The sequence below is a fragment of the Erpetoichthys calabaricus genome, chromosome 13 (assembly GCF_900747795.2).
Source record: "Erpetoichthys calabaricus chromosome 13, fErpCal1.3, whole genome shotgun sequence".
NCBI classification, from domain to species: domain Eukaryota; kingdom Metazoa; phylum Chordata; class Cladistia; order Polypteriformes; family Polypteridae; genus Erpetoichthys; species Erpetoichthys calabaricus.
The window spans coordinates 146,087,899-146,115,272 of record NC_041406.2 but is presented as its reverse complement, the minus strand read 5'-3'; the positions used below and the strand labels follow the sequence as shown (position 1 = coordinate 146,115,272).

The 27,374-nt window shown below is 49.1% G+C and overlaps 2 protein-coding genes across 9 annotated transcripts in view; one reads left to right on the top strand and one right to left on the bottom strand.

Moving 5' to 3' along the window:
• oxr1a (oxidation resistance 1a) overlaps window positions 1-7,943 on the top strand; it is a 144,045-nt gene extending 136,102 nt beyond the window's left edge. For all 8 annotated transcript variants that reach the window (XM_028790932.2, XM_028790930.2, XM_028790931.2 and 5 more), the window contains 3 exons: window positions 2,250-2,345; window positions 4,659-4,732; window positions 6,293-7,943. In XM_028790932.2, the coding sequence (XP_028646765.2) occupies window positions 2,250-2,345; window positions 4,659-4,732; window positions 6,293-6,428 (306 nt within the window). In that variant the 3' untranslated portion in view covers window positions 6,429-7,943. The remainder of the gene's footprint in view (window positions 1-2,249; window positions 2,346-4,658; window positions 4,733-6,292) is intronic.
• Window positions 7,944-9,468: 1,525 nt separating this feature from the next.
• Window positions 9,469-13,252, bottom strand: abrab (actin binding Rho activating protein b). The gene is made up of 2 exons (XM_028790933.2): window positions 12,573-13,252; window positions 9,469-10,108 (listed from the first exon to the last, which is right to left on the bottom strand). The coding sequence occupies exons 1-2, from the start codon at window positions 13,205-13,207 to the stop codon at window positions 9,625-9,627; spliced, it is 1,119 nt and encodes a 372-aa protein (XP_028646766.1). The 5' UTR covers window positions 13,208-13,252; the 3' UTR covers window positions 9,469-9,624.
• Window positions 13,253-27,374: the final 14,122 nt, after the last annotated feature.

Below are 27,374 nucleotides of genomic sequence, written 5' to 3'. Positions count from 1 at the left end.
CATGTATTGTCACCAGATGTGAGTAAGTGTGCAAAATGTCAAGTCATTTGGACAATCGGAAGTGGGTTAAATATCGATTACAAGGTTTGTGCCAGACAACAAACAGGTGAAGTTAAAATAAGTGCAGTAAAAAAAATAAAACGACGGGGTGAACTCCTACCAAAGTATTTATCTTGAAGAGTCTGGTTTGAGACATCTCTGAAGTATGACATCTTGTACCTCACTGCTGCTCGGTTTGACGTGGCGTCCATGACACATTCAGATTTGAAGTTCGTACATCAAACATTTCCTTCTTTCTTGTTTAAATATGTCATATGCAGGAAAGAAATGCATGACTTGCTGGAGTGATGAACAATTAATCTTTTGTAACATCAATAAAATGAACGTCTCAAATACCAGCCGTCTCTCTTTGTTTGAAGTCTCGACACTTTCAGACCCACGGGCACAGGCACACATCTGTGATATGGCGCCGCTCTTCGCTCTTTCACATTATCTTTTTGGACTTTTCAGAAGCCTTTCCATCACAAGTTGAATTTTGGACATGAGGACAGGTGGGTCTGTCTACAGGACATGTCATGGTCACAGTCACTTGGGGTCCTGCAGTAGTCGCAGCACTTCAGCTTATTCTGCTAAAATTCATTGTACTGCTGGCGCAACCTTCTTTATAACTGGGATATTCAAAAAGATATTGAAAAGCAGAGCGGGCAAGCAAAGTTTTCTATCATTTGGGCCTGTTGTTCCATAAATTGTTTAAACACTTGCACACATTTGTGAAGCAGAGATTCCAATTTTAGGATTGTATGGCACTGGAGGCTATCCTACCAGCACTGGACCAAAGGCAGGAAGCAACCTTAGACTGGAAAATGAGTCTGTCTTAGTGCAACTCGAAACAAATATTGGCACGCAATTACAGTTAATAGGCATCTTTAGAGCCACCAGTCAGGCTAGGAGACATCTTTGGAAACAAGAGCGCTGCTTAAAAACCCATGTGAACCTGGAAGGAGTGTAGAAACGTGCGCACACACGACAAAGTGTCCAGGGAAAAAACCCTGGAGCTCCGAGTCAATTTCAGGCCCTCTTATGATTTCCTTTCCGTGACTGGAGAGGGGGGGCGGCACGGTGGCGCAGTGGTAGCGCTGCTGCCTCGCAGTAAGGAGACCTGGGTTCGCTTCCCGGGTCCTCCCTGCGTGGAGTTTGCATGTTCTCCCCGTGTCTGCGTGGGTTTCCTCCGGGTGCTCCGGTTTCCTCCCACAGTCCAAAGACATGCAGGTTAGGTGCATTGGCGATTCTAAATTGGCCCTAGTGTGTGCTTGGTGTGTGGGTGTGTTTGTGTGTGTCCTGCGGTGGGTTGGCGCCCTGCCCAGGATTGGTTCCCTGCCTTGCGCCCTGTGTTGGCTGGGATTGGCTCCAGCAGACCCCCGTGACCCTGTGTTCGGATTCAGCGGGTTGGAAAATGGATGGATGGATGGACTGGAGAGGGCATGTAACATATGGCCAGGATTTCTTATCCTGTGATACACGACTGCCAAACACACAATCTTCTTAATTCTGTCTAATATGCATTTACACTCCAGTGGCGTTTAGCACACGCAGCATACATGATGGCCAATGCTTCAGGGTCATTGTCCTTTTGTATTAGGGGACAATCAATGAACGACTTTGTTTAGAGTTTGGATTTTTAAACCAATGGAAGTTTTCTGGTTTTACTTTATAATTGTTAGTTGCTATGTTAAGGGCCATACAAAGATTATTTGAAGTTTACAGCATAAGGTCTCACTTCTGTTGTGTCACAACTTTAAATGGTCCCCCAAATGACTTACACAATCCTTGACTTTGAGGGCTTATGACCATAAGCAGATTCAGGTCCTGCTTGTCCTGCTTTAGGATTCTTGGTTCAACTTATTTAGTTTGTATGGAATAGCGGGTGGAGAAGAAGAGACCAGAAGAGCCCAAGTACAGCTGAGGGACAAATCAGACAGATATTGTGAAGTGCAGCCTGGGTGAATGCTTGTCTTGTATGGATTTTAGCTTTACTGGATGGTAATATTGCTTTTGAATTTTACAAGTCCTCTAAAATGGCGGACATGCTGGTAAAGTAATATAAAGAAACTTGTATATATTTATATACTTGTCATATAAAATGTGTATTGTCAACGGTGCATCAAACCACATTTTTGATATTCAGAACCAGAAAAACCCAAAGCCAGTTGCACAGAATTTTTTTTGTCGTGTTTTCTTTCCTCTTGCAGATTTTTGGTGCTGTTGCATCAGAACCCTTTAAAGTTAGTGATTGTTTTTATGGAACTGGAGAAACGTTTCTGTTCACCTTTTGTCCTGATTTTGAGGTAAGTCTTTAGTGAAAAATGGTTATATTGTACTTTTTCAAGAAACCAAGTATTTCTAAATTATTAATCTTTAATGCATTTTAATCTTAGCTTATCTTTTGTAATTTTTAATATTAAACAAAGTCTAATGAAAGATTATAACAAAAGCACATGACATGAAGAGCTTCACACCCGAGTGCTCAGTTAAAAGCTTGTGATTCTGCAGAAACGACCACAAGATGGCAGAAGTGTTCATGAGTGTTAGTGGCAGTCGTCACACTCGGACAGCCGTGAGATTCTTTCTTGCATGTACAACCAACATTAACACTAATACTAAAAATAATAATACAACAGAGCAATACTACCTGAAATACTACAGATCAGGCATAGTGACGTGAGGGCTCAGAATAACTGAAATCTGTCAGTTGGTCAGTTTGGGCCAAGTCATCAAGTTGGTGTCATGCAGCCTGGTGGACTTCGGGAGGAAATGCCATTTGAGAAGCCAGAGCAAGTGAGTCTTCATGGAAAGAGCGATCGATGACTGTTTTGTCTCTTTAAATCTATCAGAACCCCGTACTCTACAGAGGTGCCGATGTTTCTCCTTTTTTCCTTTTCATTTATGTGTGATCTAAAAGGATGCCATGCTGAGCTGGGCCCAGTGAAATTGTGCATCTTTTCCCATTAGCTGCACTAGTACACTATGACAACAGAAAGTGTGTTTGTCTTTAATGGGCATTTAGAGCAAACCGCACACTTCTGTAAGTCTCACATATGTCAGATTGTCGCATGCTGACCACAAGGATCTCGTGCTGAAGTAGCGTTTCTGTATACCAAGAGGCCTCTCGGTTCTTGTCCAAGTGAATTAAAATCAAGGAATGCTGACATTACAGAGGTTCGGCAGTAATAGGATTTTTTTCCGGCAAGCCAGTACTTTCTGTTTTTTGAAAATTTAATTTTACATTCCTGCCCTTTGTTACCATGACGCCAGATTGTTCAGTGTTACGGCAAAAAGAAATAAAGTGTTAAGATGCCAGATATCGCGTCGATTGACAGGTCTGTCATTTAAAATAGCCCATGCAGTCTGGAGGAAGTATCCTTAATTGGTGTCGGATCTCAAAAATCAAATTCTCTGCAAGCTCAGAAAGCCAAACACAGAATGAGGTCATCTGATTGACTGATTGATGGATTGATTGATGGATTGTTTCTCCCATCCGTCTTCTTAACCTGCTTTGTATAAAATAGGATCAGAAGCAGAATGATGAAATAGATTTCATTTATATTTGGATCCTGAGCAATACCTGGTTATGTGAAGTGTGTCAGTCTTTATGGTTCACCCTGAAGCTGCCGAGTGTGGTGCTTGTGTTTGTTTTGTGTGCGGTCTAAAAACGAGGAAAGCGGAGCCACGTTGTCACCTAATGACACTTCACAGATCACAACCCAGTTTACGATGCCCAGTAGTTTTATTCCATAAATAAACTATAACATGCCTTGAAAGTTGTGTCAGAACTATTTACTATGGGTTATGCACTGATAATGTGAGAAATGTCGTTTCTGGGCTGCTTATGTTGGTCAGGGTCACGAGGTTCCACTCCCGCTGATGCTCTCCCCTTTCATACTGTAGTGTCACTATCATGGCATGCATTCATTTGCCACGTAAGCCCCTTGTTAAGTGAAGCTTTGTCTAGAATTTTTAAAAGGCAGTTCATCCAGGGTCTTAATGGGTGGCATTATTTGGGGCACCAGAGCAAACGTGAAACAAAAGCCAAATCAACACATTGACTAGGACTTCCTAGTGCCAGGCTACTGTCTAATGTATTCCTAACGCTAATATGACCGTTGTTACACGATGGTCGATGTCATTCACTTCTAATGGGAGTCGTCATAATGTTTGGGCTAATCAATCAGAAGTAAGAAATAATAAAAAGAACAGACCTGGGCAACTCCTGTATGATGATGGCAGAGGTGCCTGGCTGTTAAGGCTTTCCTGGTGGCCATTGTTTCAGCCCAGGAGGGTTAGAGAAAGTAAAGATCTGTCTGAAGCAAATGCGAGTTCATACTCACCTGCTGTGTGTGCAGAGGAACTCATCCAGTAATGTTTCTATTTTCTCATACTTAACCTTTGAAAAATGAAATGCTTGCCAGATGAGGTCAAAAACCGAGCATTGCTTCAGTGCCAGGATGTACTGTCTGTGCTCCGGTCCCCCAGTGGACTCCGCAGTTAACTCGATGATCGCAGAGCATTTCCAGCGTAGAAAGGTGGCAGCCATGATGTGATGACTAACATTATCAGTTACTTCTGGAGCAGCACTGAGTCGCCAAGCTTTTGTTCTTCAGGTCTTCAAGTGGACAGGGGACAACATGTTCTTCATTAAAGGGGATATGGACTCCTTGGCCTTTGGCGGTGGCAGGTGAGTAGTGTATTTGCACTAAAAGAGTGTACTTGTTGTGGCTTTGTAATGTTGTTATGGCAGCCAATCAGATTCTTTAATGCTTTAGTGCAGGTGTGACATCTTGAGCTAGGACACTCCTCTGCACTGGGGCAATACTGCCACTTCAAAAGTAAAGGAATACTCCATCCAAAGGGATATTTTGATGGTGCCTTCCCTCCTCGTCCTCGGCTCAAGAGTCTGGTCATCAGTTTTAGAGCGCAGTCCTGCTTGAATGCGTTTCCGGTTTATGCATCACTCTGCTTTTCTGAAAGTTTTAATTTAACAGCATTTTATCAAAGGCTGCAACTGGTTGACTTGACGTGAAGGTTATGTGAGTGATGTGAGACTTCTTTCATGGACATTTTTGATATTTGATTTGATATGTTGTCCAGCATTCCTCTCCATAGGTGCCCATTCGATCAGAAATGTTGTGATCTCAAAAAAAAAACACTTTTCTCAGCCTTAACTACAAACCACTTGGCAGAAGGACCATAAAAAATGTCATGTTTTGGGTGGAGTATCCCTTTAGCTCATTTCAACCTGATCTATTTAGTTATGTAATGAATGAAAGTGCAGTCTGTGAACATCGAAGGTGCCAAATTAAACAAAAGGAATTTCAGTAAACAGCTGTTGAACATTTATAAAAATGTACACTGCCGACAGTTTAATGGGCTGTAGGGCTCATTTTGTGAAAGCCTTGGCCCACATTTCAAAACTCTGTGTCCAGATTGGGCTGTAAAACCTTGAGAAGTGACCCTTAAAGTGGCAGTGTGAGTGACCGGACCCTGACACTGCCGTGGCTTTGATGAAGAGGATAATTCAGTAGTAAGAAGTTTGGTGGGGAAAATGAGTTTAATGATTTACAGAAAAGAAGAGGTTGGAGAAGCCTGCAGTCAACTGCGACTGAGGAAGTCACATGGATGAGTGATGTAACGTATCTCCCTGGAAAAGAACTGTATCCAGATAAACTGAATCAACTTTCTAGAACTTCCTTACCTGGATTATTGAGCATGCATCGCGACAGAAAAGAAGACCATTTCTAATGTTTAGGAGGAAAACAAAAAAACGACGACTTGAGGACTTTGCTGCAGTTTGTTAAACCTGCAAAGTTTAAGGAGACGCATCCAGATGAATGATTGGCGTGGACATATTGTGACAAAGCTTCAGTGGTGCCACTTGTAAAGGGCCCTGACGGCGGAGTCCTGAGATTCGTGTGGCAGGTACACGGAGTGACCCTCTTCACTGGAGTACACGGCGAATGGGAATTGGAAAAAAGGTTGTGCAGTGTCGGCACAGAGTATTTAAGAGAGGTCTGCGAAGGGAGAGTTTGTTCTTTTTAATTGGCCAAACTAAGATGGCCTCTGCTTCTTTTTTTTTTTTTTTTTTTCCTCCCTTTGACGGTGCATTCTTTGAAATTAAGAAGTGACGCTTTAAGATGTGTAAATGAGCTCCATTAGCACATAAGTTGTAGATACAAATCTTACACAGCCAGTCGTTTTTAATTTACTCTTTTTCTTTTTGTTTGTAATCTCTTTTCAGCGGAGAATTTGGCCTGTGGCTGGATGGAGATCTTTACCATGGGAGAAGCCATTCATGTAAAACCTTTGCCAATCACACACTTTCTAAGAAAGAAGATTTCTTTGTTCAGGATATTGAAATCTGGTCTTTTGAATGAAGTGCATTTTTAGAGTTAAAAAACACGTTCTTTAAATTAAAGCAAGCGTCGCCAGTCCCAAATCTGAATATGCATTCATCAGTTTTAAATAAGGGTTCATTTAAAGCATAACCTACTGCTTGTTATCTTTGAAAGGCCATTTCACACAGAAGTGTACCGCAGATAATTCTTTTTCCGACTCCATCGTATAGTTCTGGTACTTTGGGAGCTATTCATAGATTATATCAAATGAAAGTTCACAATTCCTTGTTTATTCCTCAGCTTGCGTCCGCATAATTATTAAATTGAGAATAACAGACATTTTCATGCTTCCGGAGCAGGTTTGGTACCAGCAGATAAGAGTCCCGGATTATTAAAATGAACTTTGTGAATCATGCATCTTAATGGGAAACGCACCCAGCCTAGAAGGTAGCAGGATGGAAATCTGCCGTTAATCTGTTCTATGACAACTAGTTCCTGACAGAGGGCTCCGTGTGGATTTTAAGCAAGAATGCACTCCCTTAATTAACAGGAACCGGCATGTTGTATAAGCTCATTGGAATTCCAGTGTACATGGCCAGCTCGAAATCGTCATCTTCGTCGTATCGCATTAAGGACTTCCACCTTAGACACATGAGCTCAAGTTCCTTCAGCGTCCCTGCTGGGTACCCGCCCTCCAGTTGTGTATTATAGTCCTCCTGCCATTCAGTGTTGTAGCACACCATCTGCAAGCACATAGCTAGTGTTGGATTTGCCCTCCTTGTGGTTTTACTGTACGTCAAGTGGGTGTGTGTGTGAGTTGAGCTAGCAGCAGCCCTCCAAAGAGTCGTGTACACTGTACAGTACGTGGACAGTCCTGTGTTACAGTAGATGTGTGGCATACGCAAATTACTGTCGTGACCTCCGAGAAGCAGCAGGTCGGGGGGGGGGGGGGGTATTGGGTGGACAGCGGGCGTCTGTGCGGACACACAACTGCCAAGGGGATGGACAGACGGACGGACGGACGGCTTGTTCAGTTTGACAAACTACTATATAGTGCTGTTAAGTGTGACAGTGACCTTTTGTGCTGATATTTCAGCTTTTACAGATATATAATGTATATTACCCTGTACATTAATGTTAAAATATTAGGTTTATTCCTATATAAATATATATATATAAATATATAAATTGTGGATTGATGGGTTGCTTATAGCACTTTATTCTAGATATTTTACAAATGAAGACCAGGTATGTAGACATCAATTAGAAGTAGATGTACAGTACTATTTTTTTTATTTTTATTAATTTTTCTCTTTTTTTTGGGTTTTGTTTAGTTTAATAAAGATGTTATTTGTCTTGGGAAAGTTTGCTGCTGGAAATTTAAAAAAGGGCAAATATAACGTTCTGTATTTAAAAACATATTTATAGTGAATGTTGACAATTCCACAGGGCATTTTGTTCCCTCCATGTTTTACCAACAGTTCTGTAATTATGTTAGAAACTGATGATGGATTTGCAAATTGTAAATAAAATGAAAGCGGCTCTTTCTCTCTCCGCGGCCTCTCAGGCTCTTATTGTCCACTTTGAGCCGCAGAACACGTCTGAGGAAGTCTTGGGGTGTTTCATCAACTGCTGTGATATTCCGGTACGAGCGTAATCATCAGGAGAGATCCTCCGTAAGCTGCTTTAGAACATTTGATCTTTAAACCGTTTTACTAGTGCTCTCTGCGTTTAGTTTAGTTACTTTCTAAGAAATGTGAACGTTGTATTGTTCTTCAGGGGCCTTGCTTGTTCTGCTTTGAGTTTTCTTTGCGTTAATTTACTGTACGCTGGCCTTCTATGGTGACGGCATGGCAGCAGTGAAGGAGAGCAGCCTGTCCAGCCTATGTGGACCCCACGGTCCAGAGACATGCAGTTTAGGTAGGTGTGTGTGTGTGTGTGTGTTCACCCTGTCTAAGAATCCTCCCTTGATCCCTGTGCTCACTCGGACAGGCTTCAGCTGCTCAAAATAAAGCGGGTGTTCTTCTACATGTGGGCACAATCAGTGGCGTGGTGGGCACGAGGTTATTCATGTAACATTAGTGGTGTAAAGGAAACGTGCCTGGCTTACTGGTAGCCGCCGTCTGCTCCTGGTGTAAGAACGAGCCAATCAAGAAGCTCCGTCCATTAGTGTTATTAGAGCGAGCGTGTGACTCAACAGCAGTTGGGTGTGAGTGCGTGCCTGGCATACCGTAGCTCCTGTGTGCACAGAATAAGATCCACCATACCCTACGGCCTAATAGCAGCAAAGAGCACAAAGAAGTGGCATACAAGTTAACAATAAAACAGCTAAACAAACACAAAGTGACAAAGGGGGTCTACGCAAACGGAGGAGATGACCTGAGGCTTTCTAAGAAGTTGACAGAATACCTGCGCCCTTCTGCTGCTTTTATTTGAAAATGGCCGCCGTAAAGTCACTTGGCAGCATCGGTATTTGTGTGGCCAGGCCGTGTAGTAAGTGGAGGAGCGGTCACCATGTGGGTGTAGTGCGTCACAGCTGAAGCCACAAAGCGTTTTCTGTGCTGATGATGATGATGAGCTGGATTGGTGAATCCCTGATCTCACCTCTGTGATTGGCTTCTCTTTTCAAGACTATTGGCTGCTTCTTGCGTGGTATGAATGGACAGCGTGTCCAATGTTGTTACAATGCGGCGCCTTTCCATTCTGCAAAAGTTGACTGTTCCGTGAATTAGTGATGTTTTCATTCATCAAAGAAGAGCACGTCACAGGTGTTGGACACTTGGGTTATCTGAAAAGGCGAAAGCCAAGTGTCACCCCTGAAAGGCGAGATGAGAACTCTGAATGTGGAGGTCCGGCGTGTTGTCACAGCTCCTCTCCTCACTTGTGTGTACCCAAGGCATTCAAATCGAGCTGTTGGGTGAACTGATGGTCTGAATCAGTGGAGCTTCTCCATTAATGTGTGTGTGGACCAAGCAGTGGCATCATCTCACTCATCTTCACTTTTGAGCCAGGCCTCGGATGTCACATCATCCATTTTTACATTGGCCATGGTCTTCTGCATCTGTGGCTCTTTAGACCAAGTAGAGAACGTTAGTTCAAATCAAAACAGAATTAGCTGGGAGGTGAATATCGCGAGGAATGCGCCGTACGTGTTTCAGGTTGGTGACAGTAAAGCAGAAGACGCTTATTGGCAAATCAGAGACGCCCTATCAGAAATGTCTTCAGTGAAAAACCGTCAGACTAACAGAGTGATTATGACGTCATCGTCTCTGCCCTGCCACAACATTTCACCCTCAAAGTGCAGTTTGCCGTGTTTCCTGGCGCGCATTAAAATGCCCACGACTTTATCTGAAATTCTCACGTATCTGTCAAAAAGCTGCGCGAACGTGATTCTGGTCTTTCCGTCAGGGTCCGGGTCCACCATGGTCCTGATGATGAAGCACATGTCGCTGATCTCACGGTGGATGTGAGCCTCGGCCCTCCTGGCCCGCTCTGCCGTTTTCGAGCCTTCCTTCGGCCTGCCGTAGCCTTCGTCGCCTTTACGCAGGCGGGTGGCCATCGACATTTCGTAGTCAAATTCCTCACTGAAGGGGTTCAGTTTCTGAGTCACGACGTGCTCCTCGGCCCAGTTCTGCCACTTGCCTTTCAGGTTGGTCACTGGGCTGTATTTCTTGGTGACAAGGCTGATCTTCTTGGCTTCCTCCGCGTCCCGGTTGACCCTGCAGACATTAAGAAGAGGGGCTTGTGTTACTCAAGTGAGCAGAGCGGTCACCTCCACAGCCAAGTCTTCTACAGTGGTTTGATTTGGGGCTCTTCTTGTACCTTGGCTTTTGGATTTTACACATGGCCTTGTTGGGGGGGGGGGGGGGCTGCTTGTGGTGGTCTTGGAGATTAAATTTCTTGTATTTTTTTCATGTCTGGTCATTTGTGCCACAAAAATGATGACATATGTGAGGGGAGTTGAGGGTGGTCTGTGTGACCCCAAGCATCGGGCCTCTGAGCGAATGAGCAGAACATCTCCACCCTCATAGCCTTAGGAATACGAACTGGGAGCAGACTGGGCGAGCTGACTGGGGCCTGAGCTGCTGCAGCTTACCTCATCGCAGGTGGGTGGGCGCGTGCCAGTACAGCTACGTATCGTCTATCTATATGGCGCCTCCTTTAAAAAGGTTACATATTATAAATGTGTTGTTTGTCAAGACCCCAACGTGGAGGATTGGTGAATGCCAGCTAAGAATTTAACCACTCGACGCAGGTGGTAAATCTCCAGGAGTGCTGCTGTGTGCTATATAGTGCCTTTCAGCTCTCTCTCTCTCTCTTGTAAATGGGGTCTTTTATTCCTCTGTGCTTATCACGCAACACGATGGTCTATCAGGTGAGGAGGAATGGCCCTGGGCTCTGCCCACGTGGCACTGCGCCTACGACTCCTATGGAGGGGCCTGATGGCCACGTCCGTTATGAATGTACCATCACATTGGCCTCCTTGCACCACTCGCTCCCTCCTCAGATTCCACGGGCCGCGAAGAAATTGAGAAGTGCATTTTGTAAAAATAAATAGTGACAAGTGACCGTCACTGCCACTTATCCTGGAAGAATAAAAGTACCCCACCGCAACAGAATGGGTCCTCTGGGGTTTGAGAGGTTGTGTGGCCGTAGACAGACAGCCAGACGTGGCGCTGACAGCTGCTTGGTCTTTGCCCCCTGGCCCCTCTGCTCCCATTTAAGAATGACTTTCTGGACATGATTCTCGACCACAGGCAGAGGAGGAGGATCGTCCATAAAATGTGACCTTCCTGGCTGTCCTCACCGCATTCCCGAGGCCTTTAGGCGTGATGTCCCTTTAAAGAAGCCTCGCTTGTGACATTTATGACATTATAGCTCCTTTCATTGTTTTGTTTTCATCTACGTGTCTACAACACGAGTCCTGGAGTGACCACCCCATCCTGCCAGAGGGGCTACGCGCTCGGGCATCTGCTGGCCATGTGGTTCAGTAAAGGTGAGGACCTGTCAATGGGGACACGTCAGGCATGGAGGAGAAGGTGAAGAAGAGGACGGGCGAGTGTGTGTGCGTGTGCGTGCGCACTGCAGTCCTATCAAATCTGAAACGAGCACCAAAGTGCGCCCCCTACAGGCCTGAGAGCCCTCTTTTCACTCACCGCTGCCCACCTTCTGTCTTACCTTTGGAGAGGGGGTCAGGGTCCAGGTCACCAGGGGGAACAGAAGGACTACGGGCAAGTGACCGGCAGACCAATCAGGTGTCACGCCAGAGAGTTTGAATGGCAACTTAAAATGGAAATGATGAATATGGTAAGAAAAGTAGGCACCCTGACGTCACAGCTCGAGCTGCTATCTTATATAGTGTCTTTCACAGCCTGTGCTATCACAAGGTCACTGATGGTGAATAAGTAACCCGCCTCATGTAGCGCCTTTCACAGTCTCTTCTCTTACAAGAGCCATGCTCATCCACTCTAAACACTTGGCTACTGTCAGCCTCTCCCTTATATAGTGCCTTTCTAAGGTATGTGCCCACCCGGCTGGTGACGTACGGCCCTCGGCAGCTCCTGACCGCTGTACACAGAAGAGCAACATATGGAGCCGGGCACTCCTGCCCCAATGGTGCCCACATATCCCCCCGTATAGTGCCTTTTCTGGACCGCCACTCGCTCCATCCCCTTTGTTTCCTTACGTCTGTTCTCCTCTCCTCGCCTTCCTGAAGAAGACCTTTTGATACCCGATGCCTTCGTGCTGTCAGCCACCTTTCACCAAACCCCCTCGACTGATTAGAGTGCCAGCCCCCCAATTAACTTTTGAGACCCGGGCTGTGCTGTGCAGTCGAAGGTGGGCACAATAGGTGTCCCCCTACACCAGCATTCGGACCATTCAGAAAAAGATACCAGCAGATGGGCACAGAGAGGGCACAGCAGAACCCAGAAGTTGCCAGACAGACCAACATTCTATTCAACTTCAGACACTGAGAGTAAAACCAATCAAATGCCTGAGGGTCCTGCGGGACCTGCAGGCTCGGGTAAGTAGTGGCTTAGTGGGTGAAGTCTTGGGCTGGGCACCACATGGACGCCAGTTGAATGGCCACCTGTGTCATGGCGCACTACACGTGCTCTGGTTGCCCTGCAGAAAGGCGCTATATAAGATATCATGTGCCTTTGTCAGTCAGAGGCTACTTACGCCAGCGCCGGCGGGCGTTTAATTCTGGGACATGGTGCCTCCACCACCTGCTGCTGCTGCTCCTCCTTTTCTGCCTTTTCCGGTCCTTGGTGGTTCTTCTCGTCACCTTCCAGAAAGCCGCTGTCCTCCGTGTCCACGCTGCTGCTCCTGGTGCCCCCCGAGTGGCCAGCGGTCAGCTGGTTCTCCTTCTCCATCTCCTTCCATCCCTGGGTCAGCTGGCTCACCAGGTTGGTGCACTTCCTCCTCCGGGTGGGCGTCGTGTTCCCGAGCGGCGTGGGCCGAGGGTCGCTTTGGTCCTCCTCGTATTTCTTTGTCAGCAGCTGGATGTCCCTGCCTTTGTCCTGCGCCCGACTCGTCACACTTTTCGTCACCGGCCCGCTCCTGATCTTCGACTCGCCGGGCTCACCAGCCTGTGTTGTGTCAGTGTGCCTGCCTGCCCAGCTCCTTCTACCCGTGCTGCTGCTCCCCTCCTGCTCGGTGGAACACGGGGACCACCCTGCGGGCTCGCTGTCCCGCTTCTTCTCGTTCTCGGCCACCCAGCACTGCCAGCTCTTGGCCAGGCTGCACACCATGCTGGAGGGCCGCACTCTGCTGGCCGCCTTCTTCTGCTGGCCTCTCCGTCCCCTCTCCGTCATCGGGCTGTGTTTACTTCGGTGTCCACGTGTGCTCTGAACCCCCTGCGCTGACCGTCGACTTTTAAATAGGACAGTGGAAACTATGCGAGGCATCCCTGCCATTTGATCCCTGCCACAGCTGGCAGCCTTAAAAATCCCAGGATCACCTTTCAGGAGTGGACGACCCTCTGTGCTGAAAGAGAGACACCAAGCGAGGGACTTCTCCTGCCATCTGTGGCACTTCATGTGCTGCATCCTGCGATGAGTGGGCACAGAGAACAGGGACGTCCAGAATGGACCCCAGACCCGAGTGACAGAGGAGCCCAGTCAGTCCTGTGACACAGCCTGATGGGCTCCAGTTTGGTTATCAAGTAAGTAAGCCGGAGCCCACAAGAACACAGGGAGAGCATGCAGGACCCACAGAAATGGAGCCACACGTGAACAGGGCTGGCACCCTGGGCACCAAAAGCCCACTTAGCCACCCGAGTTCTCCCTTTGGCTGGCTCAGCAGGCTGAGATGGTCACTCTCCACTGTCTGCCGTGTTTGTGCCAGGGGTGGTCATCAAGAATGGAGCATGGTGGCACAGTGCTTGGCACTTCTGCCTTTTGGGTCTGCTTGACCAGTAGGTGGCTGTTATGGGGTCACCTTGGCACTGAGCAGTTCAACTGGGTGGATGGGTTCAGAGATGCGTCCACTAGGGGGCACTTCAGACCCTGAGGTTAGTGTGAGGACTGTGTAGGCGGGCCGTGTGCCAGTCTGCAGGTCGAGGTGAGAAGCTGCTGTTGATCACACTCTGCTTGATCACGTAGGACCCTTGTCACCTCTGTGACCTGTAACAAGTTCATGAGAGCCGGTCCACTTTGACGAAGCCCCAGAGGGCCCTCGAAGTCTTATATAGCGCCTCTCATTTCTGGGTGACACTTCTCATAGTGCCAGAGCCTGACTCAATTAGCAGGTGACGCTAAGAAATGCACTGAATTCCCTGTCTGTCCTGTATTATATAGCGCCTTTCATGTGGCCACCCTGTAGTGAGCAGACAGACAGACACGTGGCTCTCAGTTACTCGTGACAGTAATACTTTCAGTGGGCTCTGGCGGTGTGACACTGAGGACCCCATCAGTCCTTTTGACGTGTTATGTAGCGCCTCTTCACATTACCGCTCTATTTTATAGCCCCTTTCAAACCGTTTTGCTCTTTTCTTGGCTGGGCAGTGATTGTGTGTGGCGCACGCACTCTCTGGCTCCCCGTGTCCCCACACTTGTCTTGACTGGCATTTCTCCAAGTGTGCCCTTCACTGGACTGGCCTCCCTGCCAGGGTGGGTTTGTGCTTCTCATTGACCGGGTTTAGGACGTGAGGTGCCCTCAAGCAGGGTGAGGCTGGCAGTGTTCTCCATTGGCCTCGACTTGTGAAGATTTGCCAAGGTGGCATTACAATGTCGCTGACGTGGGCAATCGGACAAAATGTTTTCTTAAAGTTAATAAACTTCAATAATTAATAGTTGGCCGCCGCTTTGGGTTTTCACCCCTCTGTCTTTTTAGACGAATGTTTGCTCCACCGTCCCAAGAGAGTCTGACTACAAACCCTTCTGCCACCGTCTTGTTGTCGCTTTAGGTAAGTCAGAAGGTGGCAGGCAGCTGACCGCCGTTACTCAGTGACAAAAGGCTGGCGCGCAGTGAGCATGCGTAGTGGGGAGCGACTAATAATAGGCCTCGTAAATCAGAAGAGAGAGAGAGAGAGAGAGCGCGCACGCGCCAGAGAAGGAGACGTCAGAGAAGCAGCGGGGCGGGGCGTCACGTCAGCGCTCATCGAATGAGTGGAGACTGAGCTGAGCGACCGGCGCGGAAAGAACCGAACCGAACCGAAGTGCACTGCGGCGCTCGATCGATCGAGGACCACGACCGGAAAGAAGGCGGCCGGGCAGCCGCACAAGCGACCAGGACACCATCGGGCGACGAGGACTGCGACAACGAGCAAAACGTCAACCTCACTGAAAAGAAATGAAACGTAGAATAAAAAAATACAAAAATAATCCCTCGGAAAGAAACGGCCTGGTCAGCATCTGCCTGGTGGGATCTGAGGGGCAGCAGAGCCAAGTGACAGCGGAGGGTGGGGGGGGATTGGCTTCTCCTTTTATCATCTCTGCTTAAACTTCTTAAATCTGATCATTTATAGCGCCTTTCATAGCAGATGCTTCCGTGCCGGCGATGATGAGTGGCACGTGAACAGAAGAAAATCATCGACGACAGTCAAAGACCGCAAGAACAGAACGAAGAATGTGAAATGGAGTGCCGGGGGCCGAGTTAGCGCTCGTCGGCTTTTGAGTCACACTTTGTATTATTTAGTCAGAAATAAAAAATACAAATAAAAATCCAGAGGCCCGTGCATCTAACTAGCTAGCTATTTTATAGCGCCTTTCACTTCTGTGTATCACTGTACTAGACGGTGCCTGTCCACTCTCTTTCTGCTGTATAGTGCCTTTAATATCCATCTGTCTACATCTGTTCTATAGCGCCTTTCCTTTCTAGCTAGCTAGTAATGTTTTTCGTCTACATTCAATGAACATCTATCTACCATCTGTATCACACAGCGCCTTTTATATCTAATAATCTCATCTATGTGGTGTTTTTACCTTCATGCTCCATTCCATCTACCTGTTATATAGTGCCTTTCAGATCTGCTTATGTACTGTAGCTGTGTCCTCACCTCTGCCTGCTTCACATTTATTTATCCATAGGTGTGTACTTCATATTGTGCCTTTTCTTTTATCTGTCACTCTGTGTGTCCATCTGTCATCTCTTATATGTATATAGTGCCTTTCAGGTCACAGGTCACTTCACATCTATCATGTGTTTCCATTTATTACTATTACTATTATTATTATTATCATCTCCTTTATTTTCTATTTTTTTGATGTCTTCCTTGAGCAGCACAGCTCCTGAATCTTTTGTCTAATTTTCCTCTCTGTAGTTTCTCTCTCAGTTTCCATGTTGTTTATAGCGCCTTGCCCTTCTTGCCCACTTCTTCTATTTTTTGTCTTTCTTTTCCTGGTTGCTTGCTCACTTTGTTGTCTACTGCCCTCTGGTGTCCGCTTGGCCTCCTTCTGCTCTTGGTGGTCCTCTGACTTGCCTGTCTCGACTGACTGCATGTTTGAATGATTGGGGCCCTCATTTATTTATTTCTTTATTTCTTTAGTCTTTTCTTTTTTTCTTTTTGAGGGTCTTTTATTTCCATTTATTTCCTTTCTTTTTGTTCCTTTTGTTTCTACAGCAGCTCTTCATTTTATAACTCATTCTTTTTATCGCCAGACATGACGCAGACGTTGCCCGCGTCCAAGGTGCCACATTTGGTCTTGTGAACCTGCACGGTCTGATTGTGTGAGTCTGAAGGCCGACAGGGTGGGCTTCTCATGTAGTTTGAGGCTCAGCCGGTGGAGAGAAGAGGCCAGGAAGACCAAGAGGGTTCTGTGGCGCCCCCTCACCTGCTGTGCTGTGCCCCCCACCGGAGGACCAAGAGCAGCCAGGCTGACAGAAGAGCCACCAGGTCTGGAGGACCCCGGCTGCTACTCGAAATGACGACACAGTCGGCCACTCGGCTGGCACACAACGTTAGGGCCATGTGGTGTGGTGTGGTGGTCCACAGGACTTGAGGCTGTTTTGGACGGTCCAGATGAGCAGCGTGGGTGGGCTTGTTGGGCACTTGAGAAGCGTGGACACCACCCCACTCTCTTGACATCGGTCTGAAAGTCAGGGTGGGGGGGAATGGAAGAGGAGACAGTGGGCCTCTTGGAGTGTTTGCCGTCCCCCCACCTTCATTCTTTATTCTTGTGTGAAGTGCCAGCGGGCCGCACTTGTGGAGAAAAGCACACTTGGAAATAATGACACCTGGGTGACGTGGTGATTTGGGGACCGTGAGATGTCAACTGTGAGGAGATGAACCCCAGTCAAGAGCTGGGCAGGCATGAACATGAAGTCCACGGGGCACCGTAGCAGTGAGGATGGGACCCTCAGAATGAGCCCACCGGACAAGATGGCCTCCTTTATCGGGTCTGAAGTTCAGTCACACCGACAGTCACTTAAGAGAGCTGACAGCGGGGCACAGCGATAGGAAAGGCGCCTTATAGCAGAGGTCAAAAGGTCAGAAAATGCTGACCCCCCTCAAGACTTGGCCCGGTCGGGCGCTATAAAGGCCCCCCGTGGTGTTCCTTCACACACTTTTGCTGTTGTCCTTAATGGCCGTCAGTTTGCGTTCTTATTACGTCCAGGGGGTCCGGGGTGGGCGTCCTATAACTGAGTCTGCCGTCTTAGTCAGCTTGTTGGTTCGGTGGGCCTCTCTTGATGTCATGTGACCTGCCCAGGAGAATTCCAAAGAATCAGGAGTCTGCTGTGTGCTTACCTCTGTGGAACCCCAAGCACCAATCACCAGTTCCTCGGGTTTTAGGAGGAAGGTGAAGGGTGGAAGGTGAAGACTCCAGCACTCTGTCTCTCTCTCGGTAGTTCTGGGGTCACCAGAAGCCCCTTTAGGACCCACAAAGGTACTTGACAACGGAGCCGAAGCGTCCTTATGGGATTGAGACCCAACCTGCAGGGGAGACAAAGCCCAAGATGACATCCTGCCAGCTTTGGGAAGCGATCAGCCCCGGGGCACTCCTGCTGCATGATGGGATTTGTAGTCCCTGTGCCGACACTGCCACACCTTTACAGGTGAGCTGACGATGCTGGGAAAGAAAAGGCCGGTGACGTCTTGGCACAATGGAGAGCAGGCAGGAATTGAGGAACTCAAAGAAATGAAATGTCCACGAGAGCTTCATGGGCACCCGGTGATACGAGATGTTTCAGGTAAGGCAGACAGACAGACGTGTGAGATGAGTGAGACGAGGGGCTCGGCTCACCAAGATGCTGTGTGGATTTGTACAGGTGGGCAAGAACGTTACTGGGCGGTGCTGACCACGTAAGCCTGTTCTATAGCACCTGGCTATTGAGCGATCTCTTATATAGCGCCTTTCACAGCCATTGGCTTGTCTGTTTGCGGTGCCCTTCCTTCCTAGCTCTTATGTAGCGCCTTTCGTCTCCCTGCGTCTCCCATAGCACCAGAGAGCAGTGAGGCGTTACTTCAATTTCATTGGTCCCTGGCCATGTGGCCTCAATGGCCCAATAAGGCTGCAGTATAACCAGTGACCTCTAGTGGCCACTGAGTCAAGTGCATTGAAGGCTTCAGCCTGAAAACCCAAACACCCAAAGAGGGTCCCAGGGGCGTGAGGGGCACAGAGTCATGAGGTTTAAGTGGCCAATTTCACAAAGCGCCCAGATGACGCAGTGGGACACCTCGATTAGTGAGTGACCAGGCTGACTCGGCGATGACCCCCTGTGCCTCCACTGGCCTCTTCTTGTGTCCTGCCACTAACTACAGTATGGTGCCTGAGAGTGGCAGTGTGTCGAATGGCATGTCAGTAAGGATGCCAATGTCCTGTACTTGTGTGACGACCCTCTCACACCCATTATATAGTGCCTTTCATGCCTTCATGGTACCTTATTGTCTGTTGATCAGCACAGGCTGGTAAGGACCCCCACGTCCTCTGCCCCCCAAACCCTGTCAGTAGTCTGTTGAAGTCACTTGAGCCCACGGGAGAGAGACACACGTGACGGTGACTTGGCCTGCTGAACAAATGGCCGGTGACACGTCCGGTGGAGGGTCCTGCTCTTGGGCTTCTCTCAGTTTGTAGAGAGAATTCGGCGCACACACAAATACTTCAGGCCTGAAGGAACCTGAGGGGGTCTCGAGCGCTCGCCGCAGGCCCAAACACGTCCAGCCTACAGAGGTGGGGGACCCCCATCACTTTCCACTTTGTTTTGGCAGGCGGTGGTCTTCAAGATCTGAAGTGACCTGCCGAGCATGACAAGTGCTGGACGTCTTGTTTACGCACACACATCCTCTTGAGCGCCAACAGCACGAGAAGATGGCGAGATAAGCAGGAGACGAGAGGGGGGTGCAGATGAGTCCCAGAGCAGGGGGGGCTGCCCTGACACAATGTCAAGACTCCGACTGAAGAGATAAGAGTGTGTGCTGAGGGGACGGTGGGCATCCTGTCACGGGTGAGTGTCACACCCACGTGGACACCTGGCAATACGCATGGCTTCAGCACAAGGAGGACATGGGTGGCAGCAAACGAGCGAATGTCAAGTGGCAATGCTGGGCACCATGCCCACCTGCACCATTTCCACAAAAATTGATAACATTGCTAAGCCCACTTTCTCTTTACTGGCTCACATGAAGGTGGCACAATTGGGTACAGCAGAGCACAGAGCTGGTCCGTATGGAGTAGGAGAACACCAAAGTACACACAATGGGTGTGCCCACTATGCTCAGTGCCAGGGAGCACTGGGACCCCAGGACTGATTGCCATGCCTGCCCCCGGACCACTTAATTTACGTTATCAAAGATCAAGTCCTGGCTGATGCCCAGTAATAAGAAAACCAAACCCATCTGAGAAGGTGGGCACTGAAGTTGATGGTAATGTCCATAATGTCACAAAGCAGGCAGATGGCACAAGGCTCTAAAGGCTGCCCCCCCCCCAGATTGTACATCCCAAGCCCCCATTCAGCTGAGCTCACGCCTTTGATCTGCCCCCCCATTTTGTATAAACCGCAGTTTTAAGGGCACATCAAAGCCTTTTTATTCCTGACTGCCCTGAGAAAAAGTCCTAAGTGGTCCGCTTGCTCATCAGTGCCAGTCAATGGGGTGATTGTGAACAGGGGGGGCTTTCTGGGAGGTCAGGGCGGGCAGCCGGCCGGCTAATGTGGGAAAGGCTTTCCAGGTTAGCTGACCCCTGACTGGCTGCCCCCGGGGGCTCACAGTGTCACCTCTGGGCCTCCTCCTCGTCCCGCCAGCTTTTTCAGTTTGATGAGGTGACCTCCTCGCACATGAGGCCTCTGGCTCGGCACCCAGGGGGCAGCAGGGGGGTCTTTCTCTCTGCTCACGACACTTTTGGGCAATTAAGCCGGACACCACAGATGGAGATTTCTGCTGGAGGGTCGCTTGGGCACTGACTGGGCAGACGGTGGGCTGTCACAGATGGGTGGCAGGTCTGGGATTTCCTTTCCACGTGATAGACACCTGTAGGTGTCCTTAATCAACGGCGATGCCCACCTGAGATAATCCTTCAGGAATTTACGACTGCAGGCTGCGGTCCCCCTTCCAGATGTGTCAGTCTTTAATGATTGTCAAGAAAACGGACCACCCTGGCCCACTAGAGAAGGCTCAGCTCAAGGACCCGTTTGGTTCTCCTCCCTTAACGTTTTATTATTGGGTCTCGTTTTGAGTTCTTTTGATGTCACTTTGGAGATTGGTGGTCTCTGAGGGTTAAGCAGGGTTTGGGCGATGGTGGCTTCAAACCTGTCAAAGCCCCATTACCAGGTGTTTGGCTTGGAGGTCTGGAGCTGCAGCACGACCCCCCAGACCCAGCTCTACAAATGGGGGCTGCTGGTTCAAACATGGTACACTAGGGTCCTGTGGAAGACCACTGCCTGGCAGGGCACACTGTAATCAATTTGGTGGACAGGAGGTCCCCTCAAACATGTGCACTGGGACACTCCCTGGGTGGGATGGACAAAAAGAGAAAAGCTGGAGGACTCAGCCTGACGGTTTAGTGGTCTTCCAGGTAACTGAGTGTCAATAGCTGACCTCAGACATCTCCTGCACGGCAGCCTGGGAATGGTGGTCTCCAAGGGCAACCCCCAGGCCAGGACTGCAGGGGGTCTCCATGATGGCAGCTGCCCACTTTCACTAGGAAGGCCCTCGTCCAGGTGAGCTTGGAGGTGGAGAGGAGAAGATCTGAAGACGAGAAGAAGCAGGATGAATGGCATTTTTAGGGGACTAAGGAACCCTCACTTGGTGCCAGTCAGGGTCACATATTATCAAGGGAGGTCCAGGGGGGCACAAAGTCTCTTCAATTTTCTGTTGTTACCAGCAAAACAGAACAGAGGAAGAGACAAACATGGAGAGTTGGAGTCCACCAGATGAGTAATGGAGACAATGATGGAGACAACAATGAGCTGTGAATGGCTGTTTGGGAGGCCTCAGTGGGACTCGTGGCTTGGGCTGCGGGTCTCGTGATACACAGTAGCCACAGTCGCCCGTCTGAACATTGAGGGCAATTAGAGAGGGGCTGAATACCCCTTGGAGCTCAAGGTGAAAGTCACCTGGCTCGATTTGAAGACGAGAAGAAGCAGGATGAGAACAGGAGCTAAGGAACCTCACTGGGGCCAGCTGGGGTCACATGTTGTCCTGTCCTGTCCTGTCCTGTCTTTACCGCCTGGATGTTCCTCATTTAATCTTCTGGTCTCAGGTGGTTGATGTTCTGGGTCAGGGGTCTGTTCACGAGCTCCCCCATTGTGTCACAACTCTTACAAATGATTCATATGATAGCAAATCAGGGAGTAGGTGCCATGGTGGGACCACCACAACAAGAATCAAGTAGCAGCCATTTTCAAAGACCAACAAAATGAATTCAGACACCGCTCATAGCCCCCCAAAAAGGAAGTGGACCTGTGTGAGGACAAGGGGGTCTCACCGTGACTGTCTGAGTCTCCACGACTTCGACTCCATGGGACTCCTGTTCAGGACCAGGCAGCGGCTCAGCGTGACCCTCATGTTTAGTGAATGGGGACGACTACCTGTACCGCCGTGTCCTTTGTCTGTTGCCACTGGTCCCCCATGAGCCGGTTTGCAATGGATGGATGAATGAAGACGATGCTGAGCCCCCCGTCGACTTTCCCTCACCCGTAGCTTTCAGCCTGAGGACCTCACTCCTCTCCTCCTCCGACGTCTTCATTCTTCTGTGGCTGAGGTGTGGTGGTCCACGTGGGAGTGGGAGATGGAGCTCAGCACGTCGCACTTCTCGACTCCTTCATGGATTTCACACGAGGCGTCCACTCGAAAGACAAGCGGATGTGCAATTTGTGTGTGAGCCGCAGTCACGTGGACCACCAAAGCCTTCGTATGATGGCTCTGCTGTCACGGTGCTGTCCTCGGTCTGCTCCCCCATGGATAGAGGGGAGGCCATCTCGGTGACGTAGGTGACATCTTCAGATGTCATCGCGTACAAAGCAGCGGGCGCAGCGCTCTATGGAGACGCATACACAACATGGCCGCCTGGCTTTTCCAGGGTTTCTTTCTTTGGACTCTAAACGGGGGGCCTGGACGGACCCCAACTCTTTGATGCTCCCCCTCTCACGTCTCGTCATTTATGTTAATGTCGGGGCCGACTTCATCTTTCAAAGTTACAGCCCTGGTGGCTCTCGATTCGCTCGCGTGGTCCAGCAGCCTGCCCAGCCTGTGATGGCACGTTAGGCGTGCACTCATCCTGCTAAGCCTGGCACGGGCACTTTCAGGGGTACAGACATTCTGTTTTCTGTCTGTGGATGACTGATGCTGCGTAAGAAGAGGTGACAGGCACCTTTATGATGCCCCCCACGGGCCGAGCTGCGCTCAGTTACCGCGACAAAGTCAAATTGGGTTGTGCTGCCTGCCCGCCTGCAGTGGGCTCTGAGCGTCCAGCCAGCCTCGGCTGAAGAAATCGCAACTTCTGACATCCGTCTGTGCAATCAACAGAAAGCCACGTGAAGATCTGCACACAAACATCCAAGGCGGCCTGTCCAGAAGACCCCCAAGAGACATCCAGGAGACCCCAAATGGCATCCACAGATGTGCTGAGTAAAACATGCAGGAGCAGGACAGGCGGACTACAGAAAACTCCACCATCATGGACTCTGAAGACACTTGAAGGAGACGGGCAGCTGGTGACCTGTGGCATGAGAAGTGCGTCAAAGGTGAGCTGGGGGCACCAGGGGGTACACGTGGGCAGCCGCATCATCGAAACAGTACTGACCACCAGAAGACATGACTGATGACCATTTACACTCATGGGCTACTGGTTAATGTGCGCTGTGATCTAATAAGTACTGAGCATGAGGACAGTGAGGGTCTCAGCGTAACAACAGGGGGCACTATTGTGCCAGGGCAAACAGCCCATGGTTGCCATGTGGTGTGGAGCCCCAGTCTCCTCATAGGAATGAATGCTGACTTCTGGTGGCTTAAGGACGGCTAAGGCCAGAAGAGGGGGCGCTTCACTTGAGCCAGACGTGACCTCCATGGTCCTCCAGGGTCTTCTCCTCCTCCATGGTGTCACACTTGATTCCAAGACTGAAAGGGTCCTGATGCCCAGTTGTCTGGTGGTACACTTGAGCATTCTGGAGTTAATTCAAGGGGCTGAGATGGCCACATGGAGACCACCATGACAAGTACACCTGACAAAGTAATGGCTAACAGTCAAGGGGGGCCAAGACCTCCTAGTAACTGGGTGTCCATTTGTCCCCCTCGACTGCTGTTTTATACCCTTTATGAAGACATCCTTAAATATTTCACTGCTCTTTTCCTGCCATGTCCTCCTCCTCCTCCTCTTCTTCTCATTGTTTCCCATTGGCTGCTCCATCTGCCACATTGCCCAAAGACCCCCCACCTGACCTTATCTTCGTATTCGGTGGGCTGAGATGGTCTCCTCCTTATTCCGACACAGAAACATCAAGCCTGGTTATTCTGCTGGACAGGAAGGCAACTGGACAACTGTGACTGTAAGGGGGGCCGAGCCGGGGGGTTTGGGGGGCACTATAATAATCAGAATATCTAATCAGCAAAAGATGAAAATCATAACAAAGCCGAGGGCCAAAGCGCGACAGGGGGCACTAACAGCTATGGCAGGCCTGTTTAGGGTATGCCCACCACCTCGAGCAAGCAAAGGTGGGCACGGCGCTGGCCTTCACACCACTACCACAGTTACGTCACACGCTGCGCTGACATCACAACGATGCACAAAATGGTGGTCCACGTCACGGCAGGATGTGAAGTTACAAACCACAAAGAGAACCCACGTCCACCATGAGAGACTCCCTGGAAAAAAATATAAAGGGCGAGGAAAACCGCGGAGGCAGATTTGGAGAAGATGAGCGTGAACTTCTGATGGGACCCTCTGCTGGACCACGCAGCGGCATGCGAGAGTCGGGCCGCGTCTCCCCTGCAGTCTGAAACGGACCACACAAAGTTCAAACATCGTGTGGAGAGAAATGTTAACAAAAGGATGACAAAGTCCTTCTGCTGAGAAGTTCCCTCCCAGCCCATCCTGGTAATGATTTGCTAAATAAAAAACAAATGGCCCCCTTCAGTCCTCCGCCGCGGCCATCAGCTGCTCCTCCCACGGCTCCGCTGTCCTCCTCGGTGACTGTAAACTTCGACGTCTCAGAAGCCAGCGGGCACACACCAATACCGGGTGCAGGATCACACACTGTGACAAACTCGAAGAAACCCACCGGCCTGAATCGAAGCAAGCAAACAGCTGAATGCGCGCTCTACTGTGACAATCCGGAAACTTCCACAGCGGTAAAATCGAAAAGAGACACTAGACCACCCTACCAATTAATTGTTGAACTTGACAGAAGGGGCGATCCTTAGACCACCGTACAATTTCTTAAGTGTGGCTGTCGTGATCCGCCTGTCGTGTAGTGGCGCTGGGCCATTAAGCTCCTGGGGTCTTCTGTACGTAAAGCTCAGATGGACTTCTTTAAAGAATTTGTTTGATTGTTTGTGCTACTTGTGAGTTTTTAACGTAACATTTACTACTCAGGACATTCTTCAAGTATGCCAGGCCGTGTGCCAAGCCTGGCACAGTGCAATGGCCCCCTCACCTCCAGGCCTTTGACTCCTTCAGTTTATTTAAATCTTCACGTTTCTTACTCTTTATTCATTAGCTTATGAGCCAATTACATTTTGTGTTGAGCCCAGGGGGTGGGGCTTCCAGACGTTAGAGCTGCAGGCTCCGCCCCCAGGGTCACGTAAAATGGCGTCTGTTGGCTCCTCTTTGCTTCGGCTTCTCTGGTGTTGTGCTTTAGGATTTGGACTTTCAGCCTGCGGGCTGCTTTTGTATTTTTGGTTTGCTCGTTAGGCAGATCAGATGGCTTTGGATTCCTGCCTTCGATCCTCAAAGACTTCTTTATTAAGTGTTGTGAAGGACCACCGCTCTGACCGCTCCCGTGGTCTCTTTGTCCCACTTCTACTGTACATCATCCAGACCACCCGTGCCAAGTGCCGTGACTTCTTGTAGCCCTCAGTGGTCCGGACTGTGAGCTCGGTGCTGCCCCCTGGTGCTCAGATCTGCTCCTGTATTTGCAGTTCATTTGTTACACGCGTTTGTTTGTTTGTTTGTTTGTTTGTCTGTTCCCTCGTCTATTATCATTTATTGCGCATTGTTCGGCTCTACAGTCTCGTCTCGTTCTTTACCTGTCCTGCCCGTATCCCGTGCTCTTCATCCTGCCACTGTACGCTGCAATGCGTCGTGTGGGTATGGCGACCACAAAGCCACCTGACTTGACGCGCTTTTTGGTTGTCCTCCTGGTCGGAGATTTCGTTTTTAGAGCCTGAAGGGACGGAGACGTTTGCTCCTACGTTTTTGGACTGGGAGTCTGAGGGGCGCCCAAAGGCCTTCATCTGGAGGTCTGTCAGAATTGTAATGGACAAAGTTTTCGTTTTTGTGTCTTTCAGCCTTATGCTTTACCACTTTGTTCACAGTTTCATTTGTTAATGTTACGTTTATTTTTTTCGCCTTCATTTTGTCTCGTTTCTTGTCACCACTTAGTTGCTTTGTCTCCCAGATGGCATTTAAGATGGCAGTGCACTGTAATCGGTGCCCGAGATTTCGGATTCAAAACTAAACTCTTCAAGGTGGCGAGTTGCCTCAAGAGGATCCTCGAGTGTTTGAGACTTCGGCGTGTTTTTGGACTTTGTCTTCATTAACTTACTTTGGTACCTTTGGTTTGAACATCTGCACATCGTTTTCACGGCAGTTTTCTTTCATTCGTCTCCTGGTCCATTCACGTTTCTCGTTTTCATCAATGGGTCACCATGGAGTCCATTTTTATTTATTTTATCTTTAATTCCAAGAGGAGGACAAGGCTGTCATTCTGCACAGTGCTCCTTGGTTCAAGTTCCCCTTGGGTGACGATCAGCTCAGGCTTTTGTCCGCCTTTTCCCATCGAATTCTCATTTTATTTTATGGCTGCAATTAATGAACTTTGAAACCTGTGTGTGAAATCGATGTGGCAGAAAGCATTAAGATAAAGAGTCTGTGGCACAGAAACGTGGCACTGCATCGGCCGTGGGGCAAGGAGATGTCAGAGTCTGTAACAGGAGCCCACTGGACCCTCCGAACGCTACATGCTGGATGTGAGCACCTGCCTACTCCAACTGACCGCTAAGGAGTACGAATACAAGCACCAGGCCCGGGACGGTGACTGTGAAGTGTGATGATGACACAACGTCACTGCCTTTACTGTGCCCTGATGCTCGACTTTAAGCAGCTGTTAGATGCGAGAAAAACAAAAGTGGGGTGACATCGGTAACCTCTGGAGCAGCCCACTCTCAGGGAGTCTCCCTTTGTGAATACAACAAAGTAGACGTCCCGTAGAAGCGCATGACGGCTCTTTGATGGCGATGAACGTTACTTAAGGTCTGGAGGCTGAGCATTCACCGGCCACTTACGGCAGAAACCCTTGGAAGGACTGGACCACCTTAAGCTGACGACGCACGAGAGTCCACCTCGGCTCACTCGGAGTCTGCAGACTTGTCATTTGTTCTGCACGTTCACAAGGCACCCTGGGAAGTTTAAATTGTAAAAACTGAAACCTTCCGAATGTGCATAATAAAGATCAGGGGCTTCAGCCAAAGCCCCCTCAGTGTCATCAGCGTCTTTCAGTTTGACGAGCGCTCGGAGTTTATTTCAATGTGAAAACTGCTGCAGTGCTTCATTAAGATAAAGAAGAACATCAAGAACACGAGTCGGCTCACCGTGCGTAGGCACATCTTTATTTAGCGTTTGTTACACCTCAGGTGTGGGCGAGGACAACGGCGGCAGGACGGAAATGGAGCCAACGGCCATGAAAAGGACGAAGGGCCGTCGACCCGAGATGGAAAACGTGAATGAGGGGCTTGGGTAGCAAAGACAACACAGAAAATGGAGTCACTGAAATAGCAGAACTCGTGTTTGTGTCTGTCTGTCTGCTATATAGCGCCTTACACATGTCTGTCTAGGCATCAAACAGTGCCAGTCACTCTCTCTATTGTCTTATTAGACACGTAGTGCCTTC